Source organism: Lycorma delicatula, chromosome 11 (genome assembly GCF_047948215.1).
Source record: "Lycorma delicatula isolate Av1 chromosome 11, ASM4794821v1, whole genome shotgun sequence".
NCBI lineage: Eukaryota > Metazoa > Arthropoda > Insecta > Hemiptera > Fulgoridae > Lycorma > Lycorma delicatula.
The window spans coordinates 40,631,537-40,655,962 of record NC_134465.1 but is presented as its reverse complement, the minus strand read 5'-3'; the positions used below and the strand labels follow the sequence as shown (position 1 = coordinate 40,655,962).

Genomic DNA, 24,426 nt, shown 5'->3' with positions numbered 1-24,426 from the left:
TATTATTCAAGAATCGCATATTCATGTTGATTATTTTAACATCGATTCTAACACCAATAAACTTGTCATTATTAATACAATTAAAAAGTCTTTAAAAAAGACGTTTTAAAAATCAACCTGAATATATGTTGACGTTTTGTAATGTTTACTAATCGTAAAAAATATCTTTTACGAATAAATTTTCATTTTTTATTTTTTGTAAATTCTTTTCACTTAAGTTTCACTTTACTTTCGGGAAAAAATCTTCTATAGCTCTACAAGGGAAAGTATTGTAATCGGTCCAATTTCGGCATATGAATTTTTCACTGAATCTTGACCGTCACTCAGTACAGGCACTCGGTACCTGGTGCGGTAAGCCTCGCGGTTACACCGGTATTCCGACCGTATGAGTGAAATTTGTTCTATGTAAGTTGTGAAGTATGGTGGGTTCAGCAGTGGCCGCATGGACCAGAAGAATTATCCCGGACCTGGATGCTTGGCTAGATCGCTTTCATAGCGAATTAGATTACCACACAACGCAACTCATGTCGGAACATGGTGGGTTTGAACAATACCTGCATAGGTTTGGCAGGAGAGAGTCACCCATCTCCTGTTACTGCGATGCGGTTTACGATGCCGAACACACTATTTTTGTGTGCAGACAATGGAAGGAACATCGTATAAATGCAGGACTGATGCGTACCCGACCGGAGCAGCTCTCGGAGTGGCTCTTGGGTATGTCCGCAAACCGGCATAATTTTGCAAGTGCAGACCTCAGAATAAAAGAACATGATGCAAGACGACTGGGATACTGAGGGTTTTAGTTAATAGCAGGGCTGGGAGGACACCCCCGTTCCTGAGGACTCACATGCCCTGGTGTGTGAGTTCCCGTGATGGAGCGGGGACTCCTTGGGTCCGTTAGGTGTGAATTAATGAAAAGACCGAGACCCGGCCGGCGGTGTGGGTTCCCGGAAACGCTTTGGCGGCTTCGGCTTCTGCGCCGTCGGTTTGAGGCTGGCAAAAGGAAAGACCGAGACCTGATCTCCGGCGGGGAGGCTGGGAACAGCATAGCGGTTTCTTCCGTCGGAGATTAGAGGCAGGCAATTAAAAGATCCGGAAAGGACACGTCCCCGAGTCGAGTATACTTAATTGGATGTCCGGCTCGGGGATGTAGGGGGGAAAAAAAAGTTGTGAAATATCATTAGCTTAGTTAGTAGAAAACGTCGCCGCTAGTACCGCCACACTCGCGCGAATTAAATACGGTATACGCGCGCGCTTTAGTTAGAATTATTAAATTAAATAAACGATAAAATATTATATTTAAGTAAAATGATAAATATTTTTAATTAAGTTGTGTGTAATGCGTGCAACAACTAAAATAAAATTACTTTTCACAACCGACATGAAACGGCGTAATAAAAAAAAATATTATAGATACAAAAAGCTAATAACTTATAAATATAAAATATCACATCTCTCTATTTATATACAAAACTAAAATTATTATCTAGCATTCTATTGTTTTCACCCGAAATACTTCCATTATTATTTTGCAGTCTTAAATCTACGACGTAAAGCCATAAAACAGAAGGCTATGATAGAGATCAACACTTAAACGGCAATTATATCGGAGATGTATGGGGATATCGCTTGATCGGCGTGTTAATTTGGTTTCATACGTCGAAATCAGGATTTCATTCGCTGCATCGCTCGACACGAATTATCCGTATAAGAGAATTTTGGTTAACTGGCATTTCTCCCCCCACCACCCCATTCGGTCGCCCTAGAGCATAGACCAAATGTCAGTGCCAAGATACGGCTACTGTGCCTCTGAAACAGTTTAACGACCTCGTTACCTAAAAGCTCCTAATGAGCTACCTATCAGCGTGAGCGGATTAAGTAGAATTGAAAATTTCTCGATGAGGTTGCGAAGTTCAACCGTCATCGCTAGAGTTTTTTAATTAATCTGGGTTATACTGATTCCTATAGCGCCGATGTGGGAAGTTTTTCCTGAGATAATGGCTGGCCACCAGCCAGATACAAGCTCCAAGCGCTTTAAATGGTGGACAGGCATTGGCTGGCATACAGCAACCGAGGCGTGACAGCCTAAATTGCTGTCTTTTATATTATTAACTTTAATGACTTATAGTAATTAATAACAAGGGGTGCGCCTCCCCGATCTAGATATAGTTTGACAAGTGAGCGGTTGGGACACATAAGCGGGTGGTGAATAGCACCCTGCTTAATATAAGAGAATTGGAAAAATCTTTAACAGCACGACTAATAAAGGCCGGCATAGTCGGCGCGCTCATTCGGGAAATTCCGATATGATTTGGAACTCAGTAGAATTTCATGCGCGAGTTGTGATCGGCTAGAACAGAAATAGTTGACGTATCTCTGAGAAAAGAAATCTTTTTAGAGTGCAAAATTCTTACCGCTTCTAATGCGCTTATCGAATAACGGTAAACAATGACACGGTTTTATCTGGGAGTCGGTGACTTTTGGATTTGTTAATTGTATACTGCTTGGCGTCAAAAACGGTGATAATATTCGGAAATTCACAGATGGAGAGGGCTTTTCCACAACAAAGGCGCTGCAAACTGATTTATTACATTCGTGACCAAAGTTTCCTTTAAATTTTTTTTAAAGATACGCATAAAAAAATCAATTGTAACCAAAACAATTTTCAAAAATTAATTTTCGCAAAGTTTTTTTATTGCTATTATTTACATATTTATCAATTAATCAATGTGTTATATGTGTAAATATACTTAAACAAAAACGACTAGGTAACTTTTTTTTATTTTAGATTAACATTTTTCTTAACATTTTTGAACTTCTTGTCTTCTGTCTCTCATCGAATCCGTTCTTCGTAAACTTCATTTATATTTTTGACCATTGGCTAAACGTAATTTAATTCTTATAACCGAGTGTTCATTTTCGAATCTGTTTCGATATTTTGTTTTTATGAAATTCATAACCGAAAATCCACGTTCGCAGTCTGCGCTGGATGCTTGAAAAGTTACCTTAATGTTATTTACGCGTACGAAGGAAAGGTTAATAATTCAGGGTTAGTTTGGAGAAAGGTTAACGTATCGCTAAAAATCTTGAACAATCCTAGTTTAGTTTCTTCTGAATTATAAATTTCAATTTTGAATATTCGTACCATATTTTATCTATATCAACTTTTTTATTTGCCGTAAAATTTTAAATATTTTTTTGGAAAGCTGTATTATATTTTGCTATCCGAAATCAAAATTGTTTTCCGATTTTATAATAATTTCATTATAAAACAGTGAGCGATTCTGCAGGTATAACACTATACCTGCAGACCGGGTAGAGTACACGCGGTTTTAGCGGGAAACTGCTACCTAATACAGCCGACAACAATACGAATTTATTGGATCAGTGTTTACACGGATAAGTGATTTCGAAGGTGTTGTGGCCTCCTCGGTATCCTGATTTATCGTTTCCTGACTTTTTCTTGTGGGGATACACACCTTAAGGATGTCACTTACAACACTCATCCTCACACGTTTCCGAATCAAAGACGCATCGCTGTAATTCCTCAACAAACGTTACATGTGTTTAAGAGTGTGCAACGTCTTATTCGATTATGTGAATTGCATAATGGAGGGCCACTTTTAACAACTATTGTAAATTACTTAATTTCCCATAAGGTTGCGTCAGTTTTTGAACATTCTGTTGAAACATAATGAAAACAAAACAAAAGATTAATCGGCCGATACATATCGTGAGAGTAGAAGGATTGATTGAAACAGAGCTAAAGAGATCAATAGAAGGTGTAAAGGAAAGAGGATGGAAAGCAGTAAAAATTATAGAAAAATGGAGACGCTTATGGCCAAGGACCTTTCTTTCTTTTTCCTGTTTAGCCTCCGGTAACCACCGTATAGATAATACTTCAGAGGATGAATGAGGATGATGTGTATGAGTGTGAATGAAGTGTAGTCTTGTACATTATCAGTTCGACCATACCTGAGATGTGTGGTTAATTGAAACCCAACCACCAAAGAACACCGGTATCCACGATCTAGTATTCAAATCCGTGTAAAAATAGCTGGCTTTACTAGGACTTGAACGCTGCAACTCTCGACTTCCAAATCAGCTGATTTTTACGGTTATCTTCCCGCCTGCAGTTTTCAATGAATTAATGAGTTTCAGTACTTTTACAATACTATGCAAAATATTGCTAGATTTATACGCAAATCAAAGAAAGAGAAAATACGATTACACTGTATTATGAGAGCACTTAAGATGCGATACTGATGTGTTTGTAATTGTTCATTTCACAAACGTTTAGTTGCTTAACAAGTGATTTTGCCTTTTTACCAAAATTAGTAAGATTTGACTCATGAAGTGAAGGAAACATTCAAAAAAAGATTTTTTGTTGGGAATCAAAACATTACTGTTTATTAGTCAAGGTTAGCGAGCGAAGGTTTTTGGTTGGATTATATTTATAATTTATAATTATAAGCAATAATGTTTATATTTTTAATACGCAAAATATGTAAATATGGAGAATGTCTAAAATTATGGGTATAAAATAGCATGTTACTGTGTTTTCTCTAATGTTTTATTCATCAATTATTATAAAAAATTCTCTATTAAAGTAAGTTTTATGTGAAAAAATTAGAAAAAATAACCCAAAATAGAAAGGAATAGAAAAGTGCATTAAACCAGACAACAGACTGACAGCTTGAAAAATTCCCGGACTGTTAACAAAATATTTGGTAAATATCAAACGAGACATAGAATAGAAATTAAAAAAATATACATATAACAAAATATGTATAAAACCTAATTCAGTTTAAGGTTTTCGACCGAATGAATCTGTTTATCTTACATTCAAAAAAATATAGCCGAGTAATTAAAGAAATAAGTAGATTTAAAAAATTTTTTAATACATGATTTTCTTTTAAAAAAACCAAAACAACTCGTATTAAAAAGTAAAAAATTGTTTTTTTTCACCAACCACAAAAGAACACCGGTATCCACGATCTAGTATTCAAATCCGTGTAAAAATAGCTGGCTTTACTAGGACTTGAACGCTGGAACTCTCGACTTCCAAATCAACTGATTTGGGAAGACGCGTCCACCACTAGACCCAACCCGATGGGTCATGGCCAAGGACCTGCCTTAGGACAAATGTAATTATGATGATAACGTCAACGATTCTAAAGTGAACTTTTTTTCTTAAATAATTTTTTTCAATCAAAAAGATGTAGATTAATTTCTTCAGATAAAAAACCAAGACAAGATATGATAAGAGATTAGAAAAAAAAATTCATTATGGTTACGCAAATAACCCTTCTCTTGTTTGCAACACAGAAGTTTAAGTTCAAGAAAAATCATGTTGTAATGTACAAAGATAATCGTATTGCAATATTATTTGTATAATAAAATAAATAAAGATAAATAACTGAACCGAACTGGGTCATCGTTGAATCGTTCTGACATGATCGCTTTTAAATCTAATGGGCTGTGGATCATCAAAGCACCAACAATCGACGTCGGAATGGTTAAACCAATTTTTCAGCTATCTTTGTCCTTGTCTATCAACAGTCTGTGCCCCAGTTTTAATATATATACATGCACAGACACATGATAATTTATATAAAAACAAACTCTCGTTAACCCCTCTCTACATGATAACTAAACTAGTTAAGCTGTCAATTTAATTCTTGGTGACCTGCCAAATTAATGATAAAAAAAAAAGAAATCAGCAAGAGAGAGAAATCAGCGAAAATCTTATTTCATTCGTGTTTTTAATAAACACTTTTTTTCCTGGAAGCAGTGCGCACATATATAAATTCATGTTAATAAAGATTAACCGGGGTATTAATAATATCTCCTCCCTTCCACAAACGCGTATGACATTAAGCAAGAGAAAGATCGACCTTAAAATTATGTACGGGCCTAAGGCTTAAATTCCTTAAAGTATTTTTAATTCAAAATAAATTTTAAAAAAAAGAAGAAAACCGGTAATGATTTGCATAGAAATTTTAATTTACCCTTCACATCTCTCGTAATAAAATTAAAACAGATTCTTACTTTCATGACCCTATTTATTTACGTATTTAAAGAAGATTTTTTTTTTTTTTAATTTAAGCGCAAGAAGACCGACTTTGGTTATTTTTTCTAGAAAAATATTTTTGTTTAATTATTTTGTATAAATTTCTGGGGAAGAAATATACAAAATATAAATTAAATGAGAAAATTATAAGATAATTTTTATTATTAGTATAATTTTTTTTATTTAATATTAAAATGTATTTTATCTTTATAAGAAGATTAAATTATTATAAACGTAATTTGATGAAATAATTAAAAATAACGAACGGACCCCATACACAAGCATCAAGTTTTAACTGGATTACCACTATGACAAAGCGCGTATGAAAAATACACCGATACATAGTTCACATAACTTTAAATTATATTGACTGTTCAGGATCTTAAATTGAGCATAACTGAAGAACGACTCGACCAATTCTCATCAAATTCTTATATGCACAACTTCAGATAGAATTCTACGGCATACCTAAATTTTAATGAAATTGGTCCAGATTTTCGAGCCACAACTTTATTATATAGATCGAAATTTAATTTTAAGTGAATAGTATTCGTTCTCCTCATACCTCAAAACGGAAAAAAAATCAATTTCTCTCCCCGATCGATCGATTACATTCATTTTACGTTACACAAAGAAAAATAATTTTTTTTAAATATAAAATTATATCCCATTTAAAAAAAAAACATAGATTCAGCGATGCTTCTTTGTCCGATGGGATCAAAAATACAGCTAAAGTGAAGCGAAGCTTTATATATATATATATATTTTTTTTTATTTTTTTTTTTTGTCTTCAGTCATTTGACTGGTTTGATGCAGCTCTCCAAGAGATTGTGAAGAAGGTCTGATTGTGAAGAAGGTCTGAAAATCGTCTTCCATCGTTTCATGAGGATTTACATCATGAGGATTTGCTTATCGCGTAAGTTGTTGGTGCCATCTCGAGCGAAATTTGCCTCGTCGGTAAACAGAACATACTTATAGAGTTGATTTGTATTTCACCAGTTGTAAAACTCGAAGCGAAGCGAACCGTCTCCTAGGTGTAGATGTTGAACCGGCAGTTTATGATAAGGATATAACTTTTTTTGGTTAAGTATTCTCCAAGCCATCGAATGGGAAACTCCGATCCGCTTAGAAAGACGTACTCACGTCTGGATTGCGCTGAAGTGCATCGATAATAATTTCATCAATAACAGCGTCGAGTCGGGCGGATCGTTCATTTTTTTGGGTTTTTTTTTTGTCTTCAGTCATTTGACTGGTTTGATGCAGCTCTCCAAGATTCTCTATCTAGTGCTAGTCGTTTCATTTCAGTATACCCTCTACATCCTACATCCCTAACAATTTGTTTTACATATCCAAACGTGGCCTGCCTACACAATTTTTTCCTTCTACCTGTCCTTCCAATATTAAAGCGACTATTCCAGGATGCCTTAGTATGTGGCCTATAAGTCTGTCTCTTCTTTTAACTATATTTTTCCAAATGCATCTTTCTTCATCTATTTGCCGCAATACCTCTTCATTTGTCACTTTATCCACCCATCTGATTTTTAACATTCTCCTATAACACCGCATTTCAAAAGCTTCTAATCTTTTCTTCTCAGATACTCCGATTGTCCAAGTTTCACTTCCATATAAAGCGACACTCCAAACATATACTTTCAAAAATCTTTTCCTGACATTTAAATTAATTTTTGATGTAAACAAATTATATTTCTTACTGAAGGCTCGTTTCGCCTGTGCTATTCGGCATTTTATATCGCTCCTGCTTCGTCCATCTTTAGTAATTCTACTTCCCAAATAACAAAATTCTTCTACCTCCATAATCTTTTCTCCTCCTATTTTCACATTCAGTGGGCCATCTACACAGATAAAAACGATGAGTTCCTTAATTCAATCTTTACCGGCTGTGAAACGTGGATTTCGTATTACACGCCAGAGAGAAAACAGCAGTCAAGTGAATGGCGTCATCCTCAATCACCAACCAGATAGATAAAAGTCAAGCCACAGCCATTTGGACGCAAACTGATTACAGTATCTTGGGATCGGTTTGAATACTGGAGATTGATTTCATCGCGCGTGAAACGAATATAAATGTAGAAGCCTACTGTGAAACTCTACGTAAGTTACGGCGCGCTATTCAAAATCGGCAATGTGGGCGGCTGACCGACGGCGTCATCCTGCTGCAAGATAATGCACGTCCACATGTTGCGGGTCCGACACGTGATTTACTGAGAACATTTGGATGGAAAATTTACGATCACTCACCACATAATCCGGGCTTAGCTACTTCTGAATACCATTTGTTTGGGAAATTGAAAAGAATTTTTTAGCTGTAAGCAATTCCCGCGTGACTATGAACTTAAAAATGCTGTTAATCAGGGGCTAAATGGAATGGCGGCAGAAGAATACAACGAGGGTACCTATATTGCAGCTAGTGTATCGGTACGACAAATGGATGGCGATTATATAGAGAAGTAGTACAAGGTATATAGTTTAAAATAAATAAAAAATATTTATAAAGTTTTCAGTATTAATTTTTTTACATTAAACGGTCTTTACTTTAGAGATAACCTCTCGTTTGTACGTATATATACAAGGTGATTCACGGGAATCGGATGTTTTAAAAATAATCATAAAAAATTGAATATTTACTTTAAAAAAGTTTTATTGGTACTGAAACACTTGTTAAATCAAAGCATTTGTTGCTTACTCATGAAAGAAAAATTATGTCCGGCAAGTGATGTCCATTTTGGGCAATACATTGTTGTAGCATTTCACGGTAACTGGCCTCAATTCTTTGCAGCATGTCTACATCAATCTGGGTGACGTGATGACGAATTGCGATCTTTAGGTCCTCCAATGTACGCGGTTTATTGCCGTACACACGCGATTTCAGAAACCCCCACAGAAAAAAATCACAACTACTCAAGTCGGGGGACCGAGGGGGCCAAGGAATGTCGCCGAATCTGGAAATGATCCGTACCGGAAACAAGTTACGGAGAACAGCCATCGTTGCCCTCGCTGTGTGCGCTGTAGCTCCATCCTGCTGGAATAACACATTTTGAAAATCGATTCCCCGGCTTCGTAACTCAGGGATGAAGAACGTATTCGACATCGCAATGTAACGATCAGCTGTTACAGTTACGGCAGCGTCATTTTCTTCAAAAAAATATAGTCCAATAACACCGACCTTTCCTATTGCACACCAGACAGTCACCTTTGGGCTATGAAGTGGTCTCTCATGAAGCCGATGTGGGTTTCTTTCTGCCCGATACCGGCGATTCAGTTTGTTGACGAAGCCATTCAGATGAAAATGGGCTCTCAATAACAATAACAAATTTTAATTTGCTTCAAAAACGGTAAGCATTTGTCGACAAAATTGTAATCGCTGCGTGAAATCTTGCTCGTTTAACTGCTGCACGACGGCTATCTTGTAAGGATGGAAATGCAGGTCTGTATGCAGAATTTGTCTTACCGTACTTGTGCTCATTTGAAGCGCTGCTGAATGCCTCTGAATAGAGCGGCATGGGCTTCTGACAATGGCTTCCCTTACTCGTTCGATGTTCTCCGGAGTGCTAGCAGTTCGTCGGGGACCCGGTGGTTTTTTCTTCAATATTGAACCGCTTGTTCAAAGGTTGTTTACCCGTCGCAATATTGTGTTACGAGAAGGAACACTTCTATTACGATGGATATTAAACTGACGGCGGAAATCTCGCTGAACAGCAGTTACGGATTCGTCATTTCGCACAAAACTGTCATACGCGTACAGGCGTTGGTCTAGCGTCCACGGCTCCATCTCAACGACTAAAATGTAAATGCTATGAACAAAGGAAACGTCAAACACCAGCCACGTGCCTCTCCCACCAAGAACGTCCGAGTACAACCCACTTCAAAAACATCCGGTTCCCGTGAATGACTCTGTATATATATATATATATATAAAACATCTAGCCGAACCTGACCCGTACGAGTCCGACACTCCCCCACTTGTGGGGAGTACATAAATGGTACTACTCCTCAACACATGAAAAAAAAAATTTCCAAACTTTAGTTTTATTTAAGTTTTCACTTTTTTTTTAGATTCAACAAATTATTTAAAACTTTAAATTCTAGGATAAAGGAAAAGTTATTTTAAAAGTGAAACATAAAATTTTAAATTAAATGTTATAAAAACTTTCACACCTTTCAGGAAGAAATTAAGTAAAGAAGCCTATTACATAATTGTACTGTTTTTCTCAAATAAGGATGAATGAAATTTCCTTAAACACTCACACGCACCTTAAAGACCGGATATTATACAAAATACACACACACACTCATATATATATATATATATTTATATGTTACTTCATAATTACAAAACTGAAAATATTTATATAAAGGAAATGCTAATTACAACTAGAAAAAAATTAAGCAGCCTACTTTCACCCAGTACTTTTTTTCTATTCTGCTATAAATTAAAGATACATTTTTTTATCTTTAATTTATCTTAATTTTTTTATAAAATTTGAATAAAAAAACTAAATAAATATAAATAAAAAACAAATAGAATATTTAGTTTCCGTTATTTATTATGATTACTAAATTGCTCGGATTTTATTTTTGATAAATTTACTTTTAATATTTTATAAGTATTAAACTGTAATTGCCTTCTGTTTATACCAGAGGTTCCCAAACTTATTTTTCTCATAGACCACTTTCAAAATCTTGCTGGTTCCGGTGGACCCCCTGCAGTTACATTTCTACCATATTTCCAGTCGACGGAAAATGTAAAGATTAGATCTAACTATGAAAATTTGCGTTACGGCTGAGTTCCACGAACTAACAGCTTCCGAAAAAAAAGTGAGAATCGATCGGTTAATTTTTGATCGACTGTGCTGTGAGTGGATATCAAAAAGTAAAGTTGGCCGATCAAAAAAAATGCTTCCATCCAACTTTACATTTTTTACATCTACTCACAGCACAAGAAAGCAATCAATTCTCACTTATTTTATTTAGAAAACTTCCCATTCAGAGTGGTAAAAAGCAAAAGAAAAATAGTATATTTTTTTTGTGTTGCATTTATTCAAATATTTAATCATTACGCTATTAATTATTATTGTTATCATATTGCAATGTAATATAATATAATTGTCGTAATATAATTAAAATTAAACATTAATAACGTAATGTAACTTCTACAATGACAATCACAAAATAGTTACAATTTTAATGGGGGGAATGTACTTGATGGATTGACAGCAAATTATCAATATTTGGCTTCAGTTTTGTTAGGAATAAGTGCAAATCTCCCCGTTCTGTGATATTGAATCTGCTCCTTTTTTTTGATAAAAGGTTTGTAACGACACTAAAACTTTTTTTGACAAGATATGACGAGGGAAACGCTATCAAAAGCTTTCTCGCATTTCCCCACAGTCCAGGATATTTTTCTGGTATTTCTGCCTGCAGCAAAAATTTTTGAAACCCTCTTTCAAAAACATTTCACCTTCAGCTCCTCATTAGTGCTAAGCTCGAGTAGTTCCTCTTGTAATATCACATTCTCCACTTCCGTTTCATCAAATGGATTTATGATCCGTGGTGGTATTTCCATCGTCAGAATTTCTTCATATTTGATTTTGAAGTCATCATGCAGGGCGATTAAATGTTGAACGTATGTCTGAATATCCTCATCAAGGCATTCTACCTGTGACAAGTTTGAAAACTGGGAAAAATACGCGCCGAATAATATTTTGCTTCATAAATTTCAATTTTCCAAGAAAAGCTGAAATTACACCCTTTGTTTTTATTAAATTGAGACTGTCCCCTTGTAATTGTAAGTTACAGTCGCTGAGCTTCTCAAAACATTATCTGCCTAGATTGATACGCAAACTCAAGCTAACATTTTAGTTCTTCACTATCGAAACCAGATGAATTTTCGTTGACCCCCCGCTTACGAATTGTGAACCCCCAATTTTTTTGTCACGCCAAAGTAGACCCCCGTCGAGTCTCCGGTGGACCCCTGGGGGTCCACCTGGACCACTTTGGGAATCAACGGTATATACAATCGGGCTGCTTGCGATTTCATTATACGCAATTTTTCAGAACGGTAAGAAAAACGGAAAATGATTTTTTTTCTGTATTATGGATCCATTTACATCCTCTGCAGAGGAAAGAACAGAGGACAGAAAATTTTTATTTTTTTTATTTTTGTTTCCAGGATGAAAATTATAAAACAAGAACTGTTCAAATTTAGTAATAAGTAACTTAACAAAAAAGTTGACAACACAGTTGCTTTTGATGCACGGCTTACACACAAAACTTAATTTAAAATATTTGTCAGTTTACTTAAATATAATACATTTTCGTTTATTTAATTCAATTATTCTAACTAAAGCGCGCGTGCATACCGTATTTAATTCGCGTGGATATGGCGGTATTAGTGGCGACAGTCGGTACTAACTAAAGCAATGTAATTTCACAACTTACTAGTACAAATTTCGCTTGTAAGGTCAGCAGACTGATGTAGCCGCGAGGTTTAACGCACCAGATACGGAGTCGACCCCGGGTGATCGGGTATGAGACCCGGCCGGACCGAGTTACTTTTTTTACACGGTATACGGTACATCATGCTCCAAGTCATCAGACACTATGCACAAACTAGAAATTACTAGGTTTTCGTTGTTGCGTTGACGTGTGTAAATCACAACTGGATGAAGAGAACAGCTGTCCCTTGAGTTTCTTAAAATAGTTTTCACTAACATCAATAATAACAATGGCTTCATCTGCTTTCAGATTGCTTTTTGATTTTTTTTCAAATATCTGGCCTCAGATTTTATAACGAACGAAAGATTGAGGTATTAGTTTTTATCGGCCTTCAACTAGATTCTAGATATTCTTCTAACGTTACGGTGAACTGCACCTGTTGAGTTCTGTCAGTAGATATCCAAGCTGAATATGTCACCTCATCATTGGGATCCCACTCTGATTTCTCCAAAATGAAGGATTTTTAAATTGTTTAAAGGGCAGTTTGAGCAGTGCCGTAACGTACATTCTCTGTTTTCTCTTCAGTATACTAACTTCTCAATAAGTCCATTGCGGTTTTCTTTAACTGAACAAGAGTAAAGCAATAGTGAAACATTTTGATGAATAGTACAGACGCAAACAAAATGTGTACCGGCTAATACACACCATTTTGGTCGGATCATAGAGAACTTGGACAGTACAATTTTAAGACCTGGTTGTTCAAACTTGAAAGCGGAGTACAGCTCATCCGAATTTCCTAACAGCACTTTTTGCATATATTCATTTTTAGAAATGCTAATTTAATCTTTAGCTCCTGGCATGACTCAAGAGTATTGACCGCTTTGGTAAAAGCTTTTAACAAGCTTAAAAACTGCGCCACGCTTTTATTTAACTAAATATTTTCATTACTTTTAATTTTAAAAATTTAATAATTATTACATTTACTTATTGGTTATTCATTAGATATTTATTTTTTACTTTTCAGTGCATTTTTATATTTGTTAATATATTATATTTTTTTGTTTAAAATTCTCAATTTGATTTAATTCTTTTTTTTTACTTTTTAGAGGATTTTTCTAAGTTGTTTCCTTTTTTTATTAAAGTTAATATTAATATTAGTTAAATAAAGGCTTTTTTAAAAAATATTTTTTTATATATAATCAAATATATTTTTGTAATTTTGTTTTGTATTTTTTTTCTCTTTGTGAAGTAGTAACATTAATATTTACTTTCATTAAGTCTATTAGTCTGTCCATATCCTTTAGTTTTTGTTCAATTTCTTTTGTCAATGCAATAGAAGATTCATCTGCTAAATTCCTTTTCTACCGATTAAGAGATGAATTGCTAAATGCATGTTTACCTTATTCTGTACATTTTTCAGAAAATCTTTGTGATATAATGAAAATTGAGAAAGGTATGAGTTTTTTTACTAAATCATCGTCACATTTCCGGCCTCCGTGGCGCGAGTGGTAGCGTCTCGGCCTTTCATCCGAGACGCCCCGGGTTCGAATCTCCGTCAGGCATAGCATTTTCACACGCGCTACAAATCATTCATCTCACCTCTGAAGCATGCCTAACAGTGGACCCGGAGGTTAAACAAAAAAAAAATATCATCACAATTGCTAAAAGCATCGGAAGAACAATAACGTATTTTTTAACAAATTTAAAAAATGAATAACTTAAAAAGTATTTATAAGATTTGACATGGTTAATAAGGGTGGCAAATTGAACAAATAACAAATTTTTCATGACATTCTGAGACTATGAGTTTCATCACCTGTATAATTTGGTTTGGATGACTCTTAAACCGTGTACCGTATTCTTGAACGTGATAAAGTGTAGAATTAGATTATTATCCTGCTACCAACTATTTTATTTGATTCATTTTTTTCGGTTCTTCTATTTTACAGAAAACTTTAACCACGGCCTTGAAAAGGTCCAGATTAAGATTTTCTGGAGCATCACCTCCGCTAACTTTAGCTACTAGCCGCCACTGATAACAATATAAAAAAAATATATAAATCACAACTTTTTAGTGAAATAAAATTTTTGTACGTTTAAAAATGCGTATATTTGATTTAATAGGCGTAGAAAGAAGTCGTTTGGTGTCCACATCAGATTTTTATTTATTTATTTTGTTTGTTGCAGAAAAGTTATTTACGGCTGCTACGACTTTACGTGCGAGTAGAAAAATACTAAAAAACATTAACGTAATATCGCCTGCCACTTTTGTTACTTAGATTTTAACCCGATATAAAAAATAAAAATATCCGGAAACTTAAAAAAAATACATTTTGAGACGGGGAGTAAGTTATAATTTGATTTTTTTTTTTGCCCATATATTAGTATCGCTCCATTAATAGAATATAACAACGACTTTTCACAGATTATATAATATTTTAACTCCAAATTCTACAGATATCGAAAAAGAAGATACATTATGACAGCTTTAATAAATGAATTTAAGAAAATCGGTTTACCTATTTTCACATTTAATTAAATAACGACGCTTACCCGACAAGACCCGATCAGAAGTTTATAAATAAAAACGCTGTCATACTCACAGTAAACAAAGTTTTTCCAACACCTCTACCTTACGTAAACGACGTCGGATTGCAATCACGGTTTACGTTTATGGAACTACAATTCTCGCAATATGAAATTTAAATAACTTTTGCAAGAAAAAAATTACAGATATGTTCTACAAACAAAAATTAATAAAAACACGGGATTGGAAATGCTATGTTTCATGTAATAGCATGCGAAAAATGTGGCACTGATTTCGCTCCGATTTCTACTCAGAGTAAAATAAAGCCGTACTTAAATTCAAGAACTTAATAGTTACATTTGTTATTTTCCTATCGGAAATGATTTCTACTTCAAGTTGAATTACAATTCAGTTTTAACCGTGTTGTTTTTAATAAAGTTCAAATTTCTTAAATTCTCTTCCACGCTCGGTTGAAGTTAAGACAATTTTAATTTTTTCAAAATTAAAATCTCTAACAAAATTCTATTTAATTACTGACAATTTAAAGAAGTTTTACGTCAAACTTAAAAAATTGAGTTTTATCATATCGATGATTTGTATTTTACAATAATTTTCAAAAGGAAATTAAAAAAAAAATACTAACGGTACAGTTACGGGATGAAACGGTCAAATCTACCGCATAATTTAAATTTCAAGAGTTTCAGTGCGGCTTTATGTTATATTTGGAGTAGCAATTAAGGCAAAATTTTTCGCAAGCTGTAAGTGAAAACAAAGTGTTTCCGGATCGATATTTATACGAATAAATAGTTATATGTATGTGAGGGTCGTTTAATAATTAAAGGCACAAACAGCTGCGAAGGGAAAACAGTCAGTAAGATGGTTACGGTACTTTCAGAGCGAAGTCGGTAACCCTGTGATGACTTTTCGTCGACCGTTTTAGTAAAATGTGTTCTTACAAAATCTAATTCTACATCCTCTTGAACCTTCTGAATTAGTTGAAGAGCGTGTAGCGATCCGGTTTTTTTTTGTTTTCCGATAGTAAAAAACCGGTTAAAATTTATTCTCGTACGACAAAACTATACGGACAAAGTTATACGAACCGCAGAAAATTCTACAAGAGGGAAGCAAAATTTAAAGACGATCGAACTTCGTGACTGACAAGCACCGTTCTGGACATCCTATTGAAGTTTCATCTCCAGCCCTTGTAAACTAGCATAGGACCCTCTTATCCAGGAAGACCGACGGATTACAGTCGAGATTTTAGTCGGTACAGTTCGTAATCACCTATGAGCTCGAGTAAAGTAGAACAGGCGTAAGACTGGTTCCAAAAGAGTCGAAAAATCACCGTAAGGAAACAAGTCCTTGCATGTTCACGAGCTGAAAAACCCGTATCAACAGGAAGATAAGATGTGGATTCACCATTATGAACCGGAGTCAAAATGACAGATGGAATACAAGCCCGCAATTCACCTGTCAACAAAAAAGATGACAATACAGTTGTAGGACTTTCCCGTCACACAGATAAAGCCGCTTTCCGGGAAAGTCCTGCAACTGTAAGTTGTTTCTAATGCACGGCTTACATACACAACTTAATTTAACATATATATAATTTCATTTAAATATAATAATTTTTAGTTTATTTAATACAATGTTTCTAACTAATGCTCGCGGCATACCGTATTCAATTCGCGTGGTGTGGCGGTACTAGCGGCGACGGTCGGCACTAACTAATGTAGTTTCACGACTTACATAAAACAAATTTCACCTATACGGTCGGCAGGTCGGTGTAGCCGCGAGAATTAACGCACCGGGTACTGAATTCAACCGGGCAATCGAGTTCGAGGCCCGGTCATACCAAGTTAATTTTTTACATTTCAAATATTATTCATTTATTTAATTCTACCGTTCACCTGTGACATCATAACAGCAGACGACTACAACAGTATTTTTTTGGAAGGGGATGCGATTTTGCAAAAACGTTTTTGCAAATATTGTTATTTTTTAATATTCTTATTGTTATTTTATAAAAATATGATCTTAAGTCACAAGCCTCACCCCCTTGACTTTTGAATTTGAAAATTTAGCGGTATTAATGCCCCATGTATAGTAGAATCTGACCGAAATCGGTCCGATAGTTCCAAAAATGTAAGGTGATTTAGAGGCCGACACCGAACACATAAGCGTACATACGAACATTAACATTAGGAAAATTTCTATTCGGCTTTTTGGATTTCTTAGATGTTAAAACGTCAAGATCCGGTGAAAACCACATACGCCCAAATTGGACAGATTACAATATTTTTCCTTCTAGAGCTATATCCCTAATTAGACAGGAATGTAAAAATCAAGCGATACTTATTAATCAGCTAATTATTTTCTAAAGCATCGGATCAAAGACGATAAAAAAAAATTTCATACATCATAAAGTAGTGTAGTAATTTTGTAACTATATAGATCGGCATTTGTTTTTACCTTCTAGTATTACTCAGTTTTGATACACGTCGTCGTTTCCATACTTAATATCATTCCGTATAAGGACACGTATTCTGAAAAGGTTTGTCTTTAAATTAACGACTAGCGAATAATTTCACTTTTTTTTTTTCAGCGTTATATCATGGACATCCAAATTACAGATCAAACCCACCGAGTTAGTCTAGTGGTGAACCCGTCTTCCCAAATCAGCTGATTTGGAAATCGATAGTTCCAGCGTTCAAGTCCTAGTAAAACCAGTTATTTTTACACGGATTTGAATACTAGATCGTGGATGCCGGTGTTCTTATGGTAGAGTTGGGTTTCAATTAATTACATATCTCAGGAATGGTCGATCTAAGAATGTACAAGACTACACTTCATTTACAATCATACATATCAACCTCTGAAGTATTATCTGAACGGTAGTTACCGGAGGTTAAATAGGAAAAAAGAAAAAAAGAAGAAATTACAGATCAAAAGGTATGATTTTTTCACGAATTTTTTTTTAAAGGTGAGAATCAGAAACGTACAGTAGTTTGATATCGTTATCAAACTCAAATTTTGAGTGTAAAACACGCTGGATTTTTTGGGTATGCCGTAAATAGACTTGCCGATGAAAAAAAGTCTACTAAAATCAATAAAATTACTGATAATTCAAAAAAAGTTGAATTAATAGAATATAAATTTTATTCTTCACAAATAAAATGTTAAGTATTTTCTTTCCGTGTAAAAATAAAAACCGATACAATTTTTGCTAATTTAAATAAATATGCCCGTAATATAAGGATATAACTTTATTAACGAGGTTAATTAAGAAACCATCGACCTATCGCAACCGCTTTCAACTAAAAAAGCAATCACAACGCATAAAATGTTAAGATAATTAAGAGTATAAAAAGATAATAAATAAACAAGAACAAGATATCCACCCGCCTTTTAATTTAATATAACCGTTACGACGATAAAATGAAACGGATACATGCAAAATAGTAAGAGAGTGTGAGAGAGACGCGATCGGTTGTTTTGTTGTTTGCAGTGGACGAAGGATAAGGTTACAATACCAGAAGAGGTCGGTGGACTGAAAGCCTGCCAGGAGGCAGTCCTCCTTTGACAAAACCGAAACACTTGTATAACAAAACAGACGCGTTCGTTAGTGCAATGTCGTCTAGAATCGAGTAAGCCGAACGTAATGCGATAAATAAGGCGGCGTGAAACGACCTAAACCCTACCGCATTCATTACCTCCCCCGCAAGTTCTTCGTTAGATTAGCTATAAGGGTGGGAGGGAAAGAGGTACGGTCGACCGGATTTGAAGACAAGGACCACCTTTCTTCCTTCTATCTTTGTCATCATCATCATCATCGTCGTCGTCGATGTTACCATATATTATTTTATTTATTTATTTATTTATAGTTCGACCGGTAAATTCTAAACACACTACACACCTTACAGAGCAGTATAACAGACTGTAATACCCGGTTCGCTAACTGTAGTGCGTTCATTTACCTTCACGAGTAAACGACAGCCGTGTTTGTTTACTGCTAATCGAGATTTAAAACGATACGATACGCAGATTATGAATTAATTTAAATATAAATAAATTATCGTTTTTGTTTTTTAATATATAATTATTTAACTCGCTACAGCAGCAATCATTTAGAAAAAAAGTCCGGCGTGAAATTCGACAAAAACTATTAGCAAACATCTTTTTACACTACTTCTTATGCGGTAAGAATTTAATTAACTTTTTTACTTTAATACTAACTTAAAATATTTTTATATACAGCGTAGAAAATTTATTTAAAATCGTTACATCAATAAATTTTTAGCAAATTAACTAATTACTTTACTTTTATAATAGTTTTTACAATATTCTTAGATGATTTTATTGAAATATTATTCGCAATAATGAAAAAAAAAAGAAAAATATCGTACGGTATTTTATATTTTATATTTCGCACAAATTGAAATAAAGAAGATGCTCAAAAAAACACTTTAAAAAAATTTATTTAACGTCAAAAACTACTTCGCCATTTCGATTCTAAACAATCATCATCAGGGCGTAATAGCGGGGGAATTAGAACATAAAAATCAGTAAAAGTGGTTAAAAAATATAATAATAGTTAAAAATTAAAAAATCATAATTTATAAGTATTTTTTAAAATAATTTATGAATAAATAATTCATATAAAATATAAAACTTTTACTTTTAACACAGTTTTTAATTCAAAAAAACAGTTTTTAAAAGATATTAAAAAATACACACTTTTTTAAAATAACCTTTCGTAAGAACTGTTTATTTATTGTTATTACTTTATCATTTATTAAAAAAAAAAAATTTCTATTTACTATATCACTAGTCCGTTCTTCCACTGATTCTATTGAAAGTTTACAGAGCTTTTAACGAAAGTTCTAAAAATGTTCTGTTAAAATTAAACCTTCTAGGATGTATAAAAAGAAATGGCCGCATTCAAATAAAAACATCAGTTTCTGAAAAACAACATTTTTACACGACTTCCCAAAAAGGAATGTAATATATTTAGGGTGTATATATGTTCCATCGTAGCAGCTCAACCGCCGAACCGATTTAGATGTATGACCCCGCGTTGGAATCCTTAAGTTTCCGGGAGTGTCATAGGCTATATGAATATAATATATATATATTGTTTTAAATAAACTGGAAAAAAGAATTACACTATATACAAAATTGTACCCGTACGCTGTTTAATTATCCTATATCAGTAATTATCTAACGTTAAAGAGCAATGTTTGTCAGTAATCTTTTTATTTTGGCAGTCATGTTTTTATGAAATCTACCTTCTATTGTAATGGGTACCATGATTCGACTTCCGAAAACTTTCGACATATCTACGCGTTTCACACCCCCAGACTCCAAAACCATCGTCAGTTCAGAGGTTTATATACATATATTACACTTTGTTGTAGACACGATAACTGCCGTAATTTTGCGCCAATCACTTTCAAATTCATACATAACGACCCAAAATCTCGGTCGAATTCGTTAATGGGAAAAATTGAACCATGGAGGTGAAAATGGGGGGCTTTTTCGAAAAAAAATATATTGCTATAACTTTCATATTAAGTAAAATATCGAATTCGTTTAAAGTTCCTAATATTCTTTGGATAAGGACCTAAAACCTGTCTAAGTAAATTTTTTTTAAATCACCAACCGGCCCAGGGGGTGGAAAAAATAGTCTCGAAGACAAAAAAAATCGTACCTCCGTTAATTGGCACAGTATCGAATCGGTTAAAAGTGGTCGTTAGTATTCTAAACATTACCTAAGACGTTTGTCTAAAACAATTTTTTATGTGACCAACCGTTACGGCAAGCGATGACGAAATGTTGCTGGAATTGTAAGAAGATGGGGGCTTGTATGCTAAACATGTAAAACTTTTTTGTTACATGCAACCGTTGTCGTATTGAGTAAATTGAAATTTTTTTTAACTTTAAGGTGGAAATCTTTTTTATCCCCTACTTAGCACCAGTTAAATTTACCTACGTCTTCCGGCGTGCCGAAAGGGATTTTTTAATATATGTAATATTTATCTATGGTTTATTAATTACAAAATAGCCGTTAAAAAAAGATTAAAACCAGATGATCTATCGTTAAATAGCTGTTCCAATTGAATAAAATAAGTTTATAATTAGTCATAACCGCGACTAATTATCTAACTGTTTAATTATTCTACTTCTAATTATCATCCGTTTTTAATCATTTTTACTGGATATTTTGTAACGAATAAAAAATGTGGTTTATATGAAATCGATATTTTAATTTAAAACCGCCGTTTTGTTTCTATAAATCTTAGAAGGCTGACATTTTCACAACAGTTTTAGAAGCTTCGTTAAAATGTCTGTAAAGTTTCAATAGAATCGCTGTAGGAACGGGCGAGCGATACTAAATCAAAAGCATAATCGTGGGACACGTTGTGTGTGTGTGTGTGTGTGTGTGTGTGTGTGTGTGTATATATATATATATATATATATATATAAAAATTACATACAGTCTACATACCAATGATGATCGATTAATAATTGAAATAGTTTAACATACATACTTATAGCTATAAACAAGAATCGGTGTAAATATATACTAGCTATTCAAAAACAAGGTTACAGAAGTATATTGATAAGGACAATAGACGTGAAATAATTTAACATAAAAGCCCAGATGACGTAACAAAAAAAAATGTTTTAATGCTGTACAATTAAGGCTTCCTATGACAATCGATTGAATAATCTGTGTTTGCCGTTGAAATACTAATTACTATTATTACGTGACCGCTGTGTTACAAACTAAAATTAAAAATGAATGAAACTGACAATAGAATACAGGTACGCGGTTAAAACCCCTTTAAATAACACAAATTTTCAATGAAATTGCAAATGAATCGCCTCAATAGATGTTATTTGAACAAAAAAAAAAATAACTTAATATTTTAAAACATCTAAAATATTATTCTCTGTCTCTGTAATAAAGGTTGAAAACTATTTTCTTAGTCGCTTTTCATAAAAATCGAAAATCATGTTTGCCCCGTACCCATAAAAAAAAAACAAAATTCGAACAGATCAAGTTAAAAAAAGACCTCGATTCAGTCGATCGATCAACTTTTTTTTTTCTACGGCTGTTGTATACAAATGAAGGGAGATATAATATAATGATTATTAGATATAATGTTAGCACTAGTACACATTTTTCAGTCGATGTTAACACGATAAAGTAATTACTAGCACCGACTAAACTTTCTATAACCGGTTACGAATTTTCTTATACTCTATTTTAATCTTCATCAATTTTAGATAATTAAATTTCTTTGTACAGTTCAATCGTTTAAATAACTAAACAAAAATATATATTTAAAACTAACTGTGAAAAATATAAATTGTCCCTATTTTGTTTAAGGTCGTCATAGCTAAAAGTGTTTTACGTCAAATTTTTTTCATTTGTATGCGTTTCGTAACCTTTTCCATTAAAAAGTTTTGAGTTGTTCCCCCGTGGGCTCCCGTTAAAGTTCACAAAGGGCTAGGAACGGGAGAGGTGTGGCTACCGGAAGCGTCACAAGGCGAGTTTCTTCCCCTACGGGGCTGGAATGTTCTCCCGAGAGTGCATGGGGTGAGACGGTCTCATATTGTAAAATAGATCTTTTTGAGAAGGTAACGTACGGCAATTTTCATTTTTCTATGTTTACGGGTAAAAAGTTATTTAAGGGTTCCGATATCCAATACTTTATATAAAAACTTGAATATAAATAATTTTAAACGTCAAACATATTTTATCGGGTAAAATTATTATTTGGTTTTGGTCTACGATCGGTAATTAATAACATGCAAAAATACTGATTTATTTACTGATAATTATTTATTACCTTTACTAAATAATATACCAGCCGTCGTTTATTAAGAAATTATTAGACAGACTGATTCCCGTTTAAACTTTCCAATTATTCATTTATTTATCTAGAGGGAAACGCGTAGAATAGTAGATAATTTTCATTATTTTTTCGCATATTCTTATTTCCTCATCCTAAAGCTTATCGTTTTTCAAGGTTTTTCAGAAAACGATAAAATTTTATTTCAATGTTGTTTTCTGGCCTTCCTACCAATGTCACTCTAACATTCCTAGTCGACACGTTTAGTAAGTACCTCTATTCTCAAAACTACGGCACTGAAACGACACTCAAATCGATTACGATAATCCTAATGGAAATATAAAATATTGAAAAAATGTTAAACGATAAAATGTCTCTAAATAAAATTATTTTACAAACTTTTCTACATAAAATACCGATGTAATGATGTGTTTTGGTTTCATAAGAAATATTCAAATTACAACAGTGAATTTGGTATCGTAACTTTCATTTTTGTAAAAAAGCGGACAACTGTGGGTTGTTTCTGATGCACGGCTTACACACACATACACACGCATACTAATTAAAAATATTTATCGTTTTATTTAAATATAATATTTTTTCGTTTACTTAATTGGTACTTACGTATTAACGCAGCTACAGCTTTATTTTAAAACAAAGTAGTCAATCGGATTTCGGTGGAAAATGGGCGGATATAGAGTTTAACATAGATTCAAAACAGTCTCTTTATTTATTTTATAAATATAATTTAACCAAACTTAACCTACGCTTGCTTCGCTCGCTAACCTTGACTAATTAACACCGTAATTTTTTTAGTATTTATTTAATAAATTCAGTAATTATTGCAATTATTTATTATTTAAATAATCAAAACACTCCTGTTAATTAACACTACGATTGACTGTTTGACTGTGATTGACTCCGATTGACTCTGATTGATTGTTTTTAAATGAAGCTGTAGCTGCGGTGGCGTTAATACGTAGTAAGTACCATTAATTCAATGATTCTAACTAAAGCGCGCGTGCAAACCGTATTAATTTCTACGGGTGTAGCGGCACTAGCGGTCGACACTAACTAGACTGATGTAATTTCACAACTTACATTGAACAACCTTTCGCTCGTACGGTCGGCAGATCAGTGCAGTCGCGAGGCTTAACGCACCGAGTCCGAGTCGATCGAGTTCCAGACTCAGCCAGACCGAGTTATTTTTTTATACTTTAAATATTATTCATTTATTTAATTCTAACGCTCACCTGTGACGTCACAACAAAGCAGAGGACTACAATAGCATTTATTGCGGTGAGGGCGCGAGTTTTCATAAGGTTTTATTTGCAAATATTGTTATTTTTTAATCGTTAAAAATGCGCCTAAGAAAAAATACGACCTTAATCGGGTGAAATCTCGAGATACTGATGGTCTTCTTGCTCTACAGCCTCACCAAGTTCACCTTTTAAGTTGAAAATTTAACGACATCAATGTCCCATATATAAAAGTAATCTGACCAAGTT

General features: G+C 33.9%; 1 protein-coding gene across 2 annotated transcripts in view; it reads left to right on the top strand.

Moving 5' to 3' along the window:
• The window catches only part of Cht5 (Chitinase 5), an 80,687-nt gene that overhangs the window by 8,774 nt on the left and 47,487 nt on the right, over positions 1-24,426 (top strand). Inside the window, exon 1 of one of the 2 annotated variants that reach the window (XM_075378113.1) lies at positions 18,978-19,255. The exons of the other annotated variant lie outside the window; for it this stretch is intronic. Coding sequence (XP_075234228.1) covers positions 19,251-19,255 — 5 coding nt within the window. The 5' untranslated portion in view covers positions 18,978-19,250. Of the gene's footprint in view, positions 1-18,977; positions 19,256-24,426 lie in introns of those variants that run through there. 2 annotated transcript variants of the gene reach the window in all.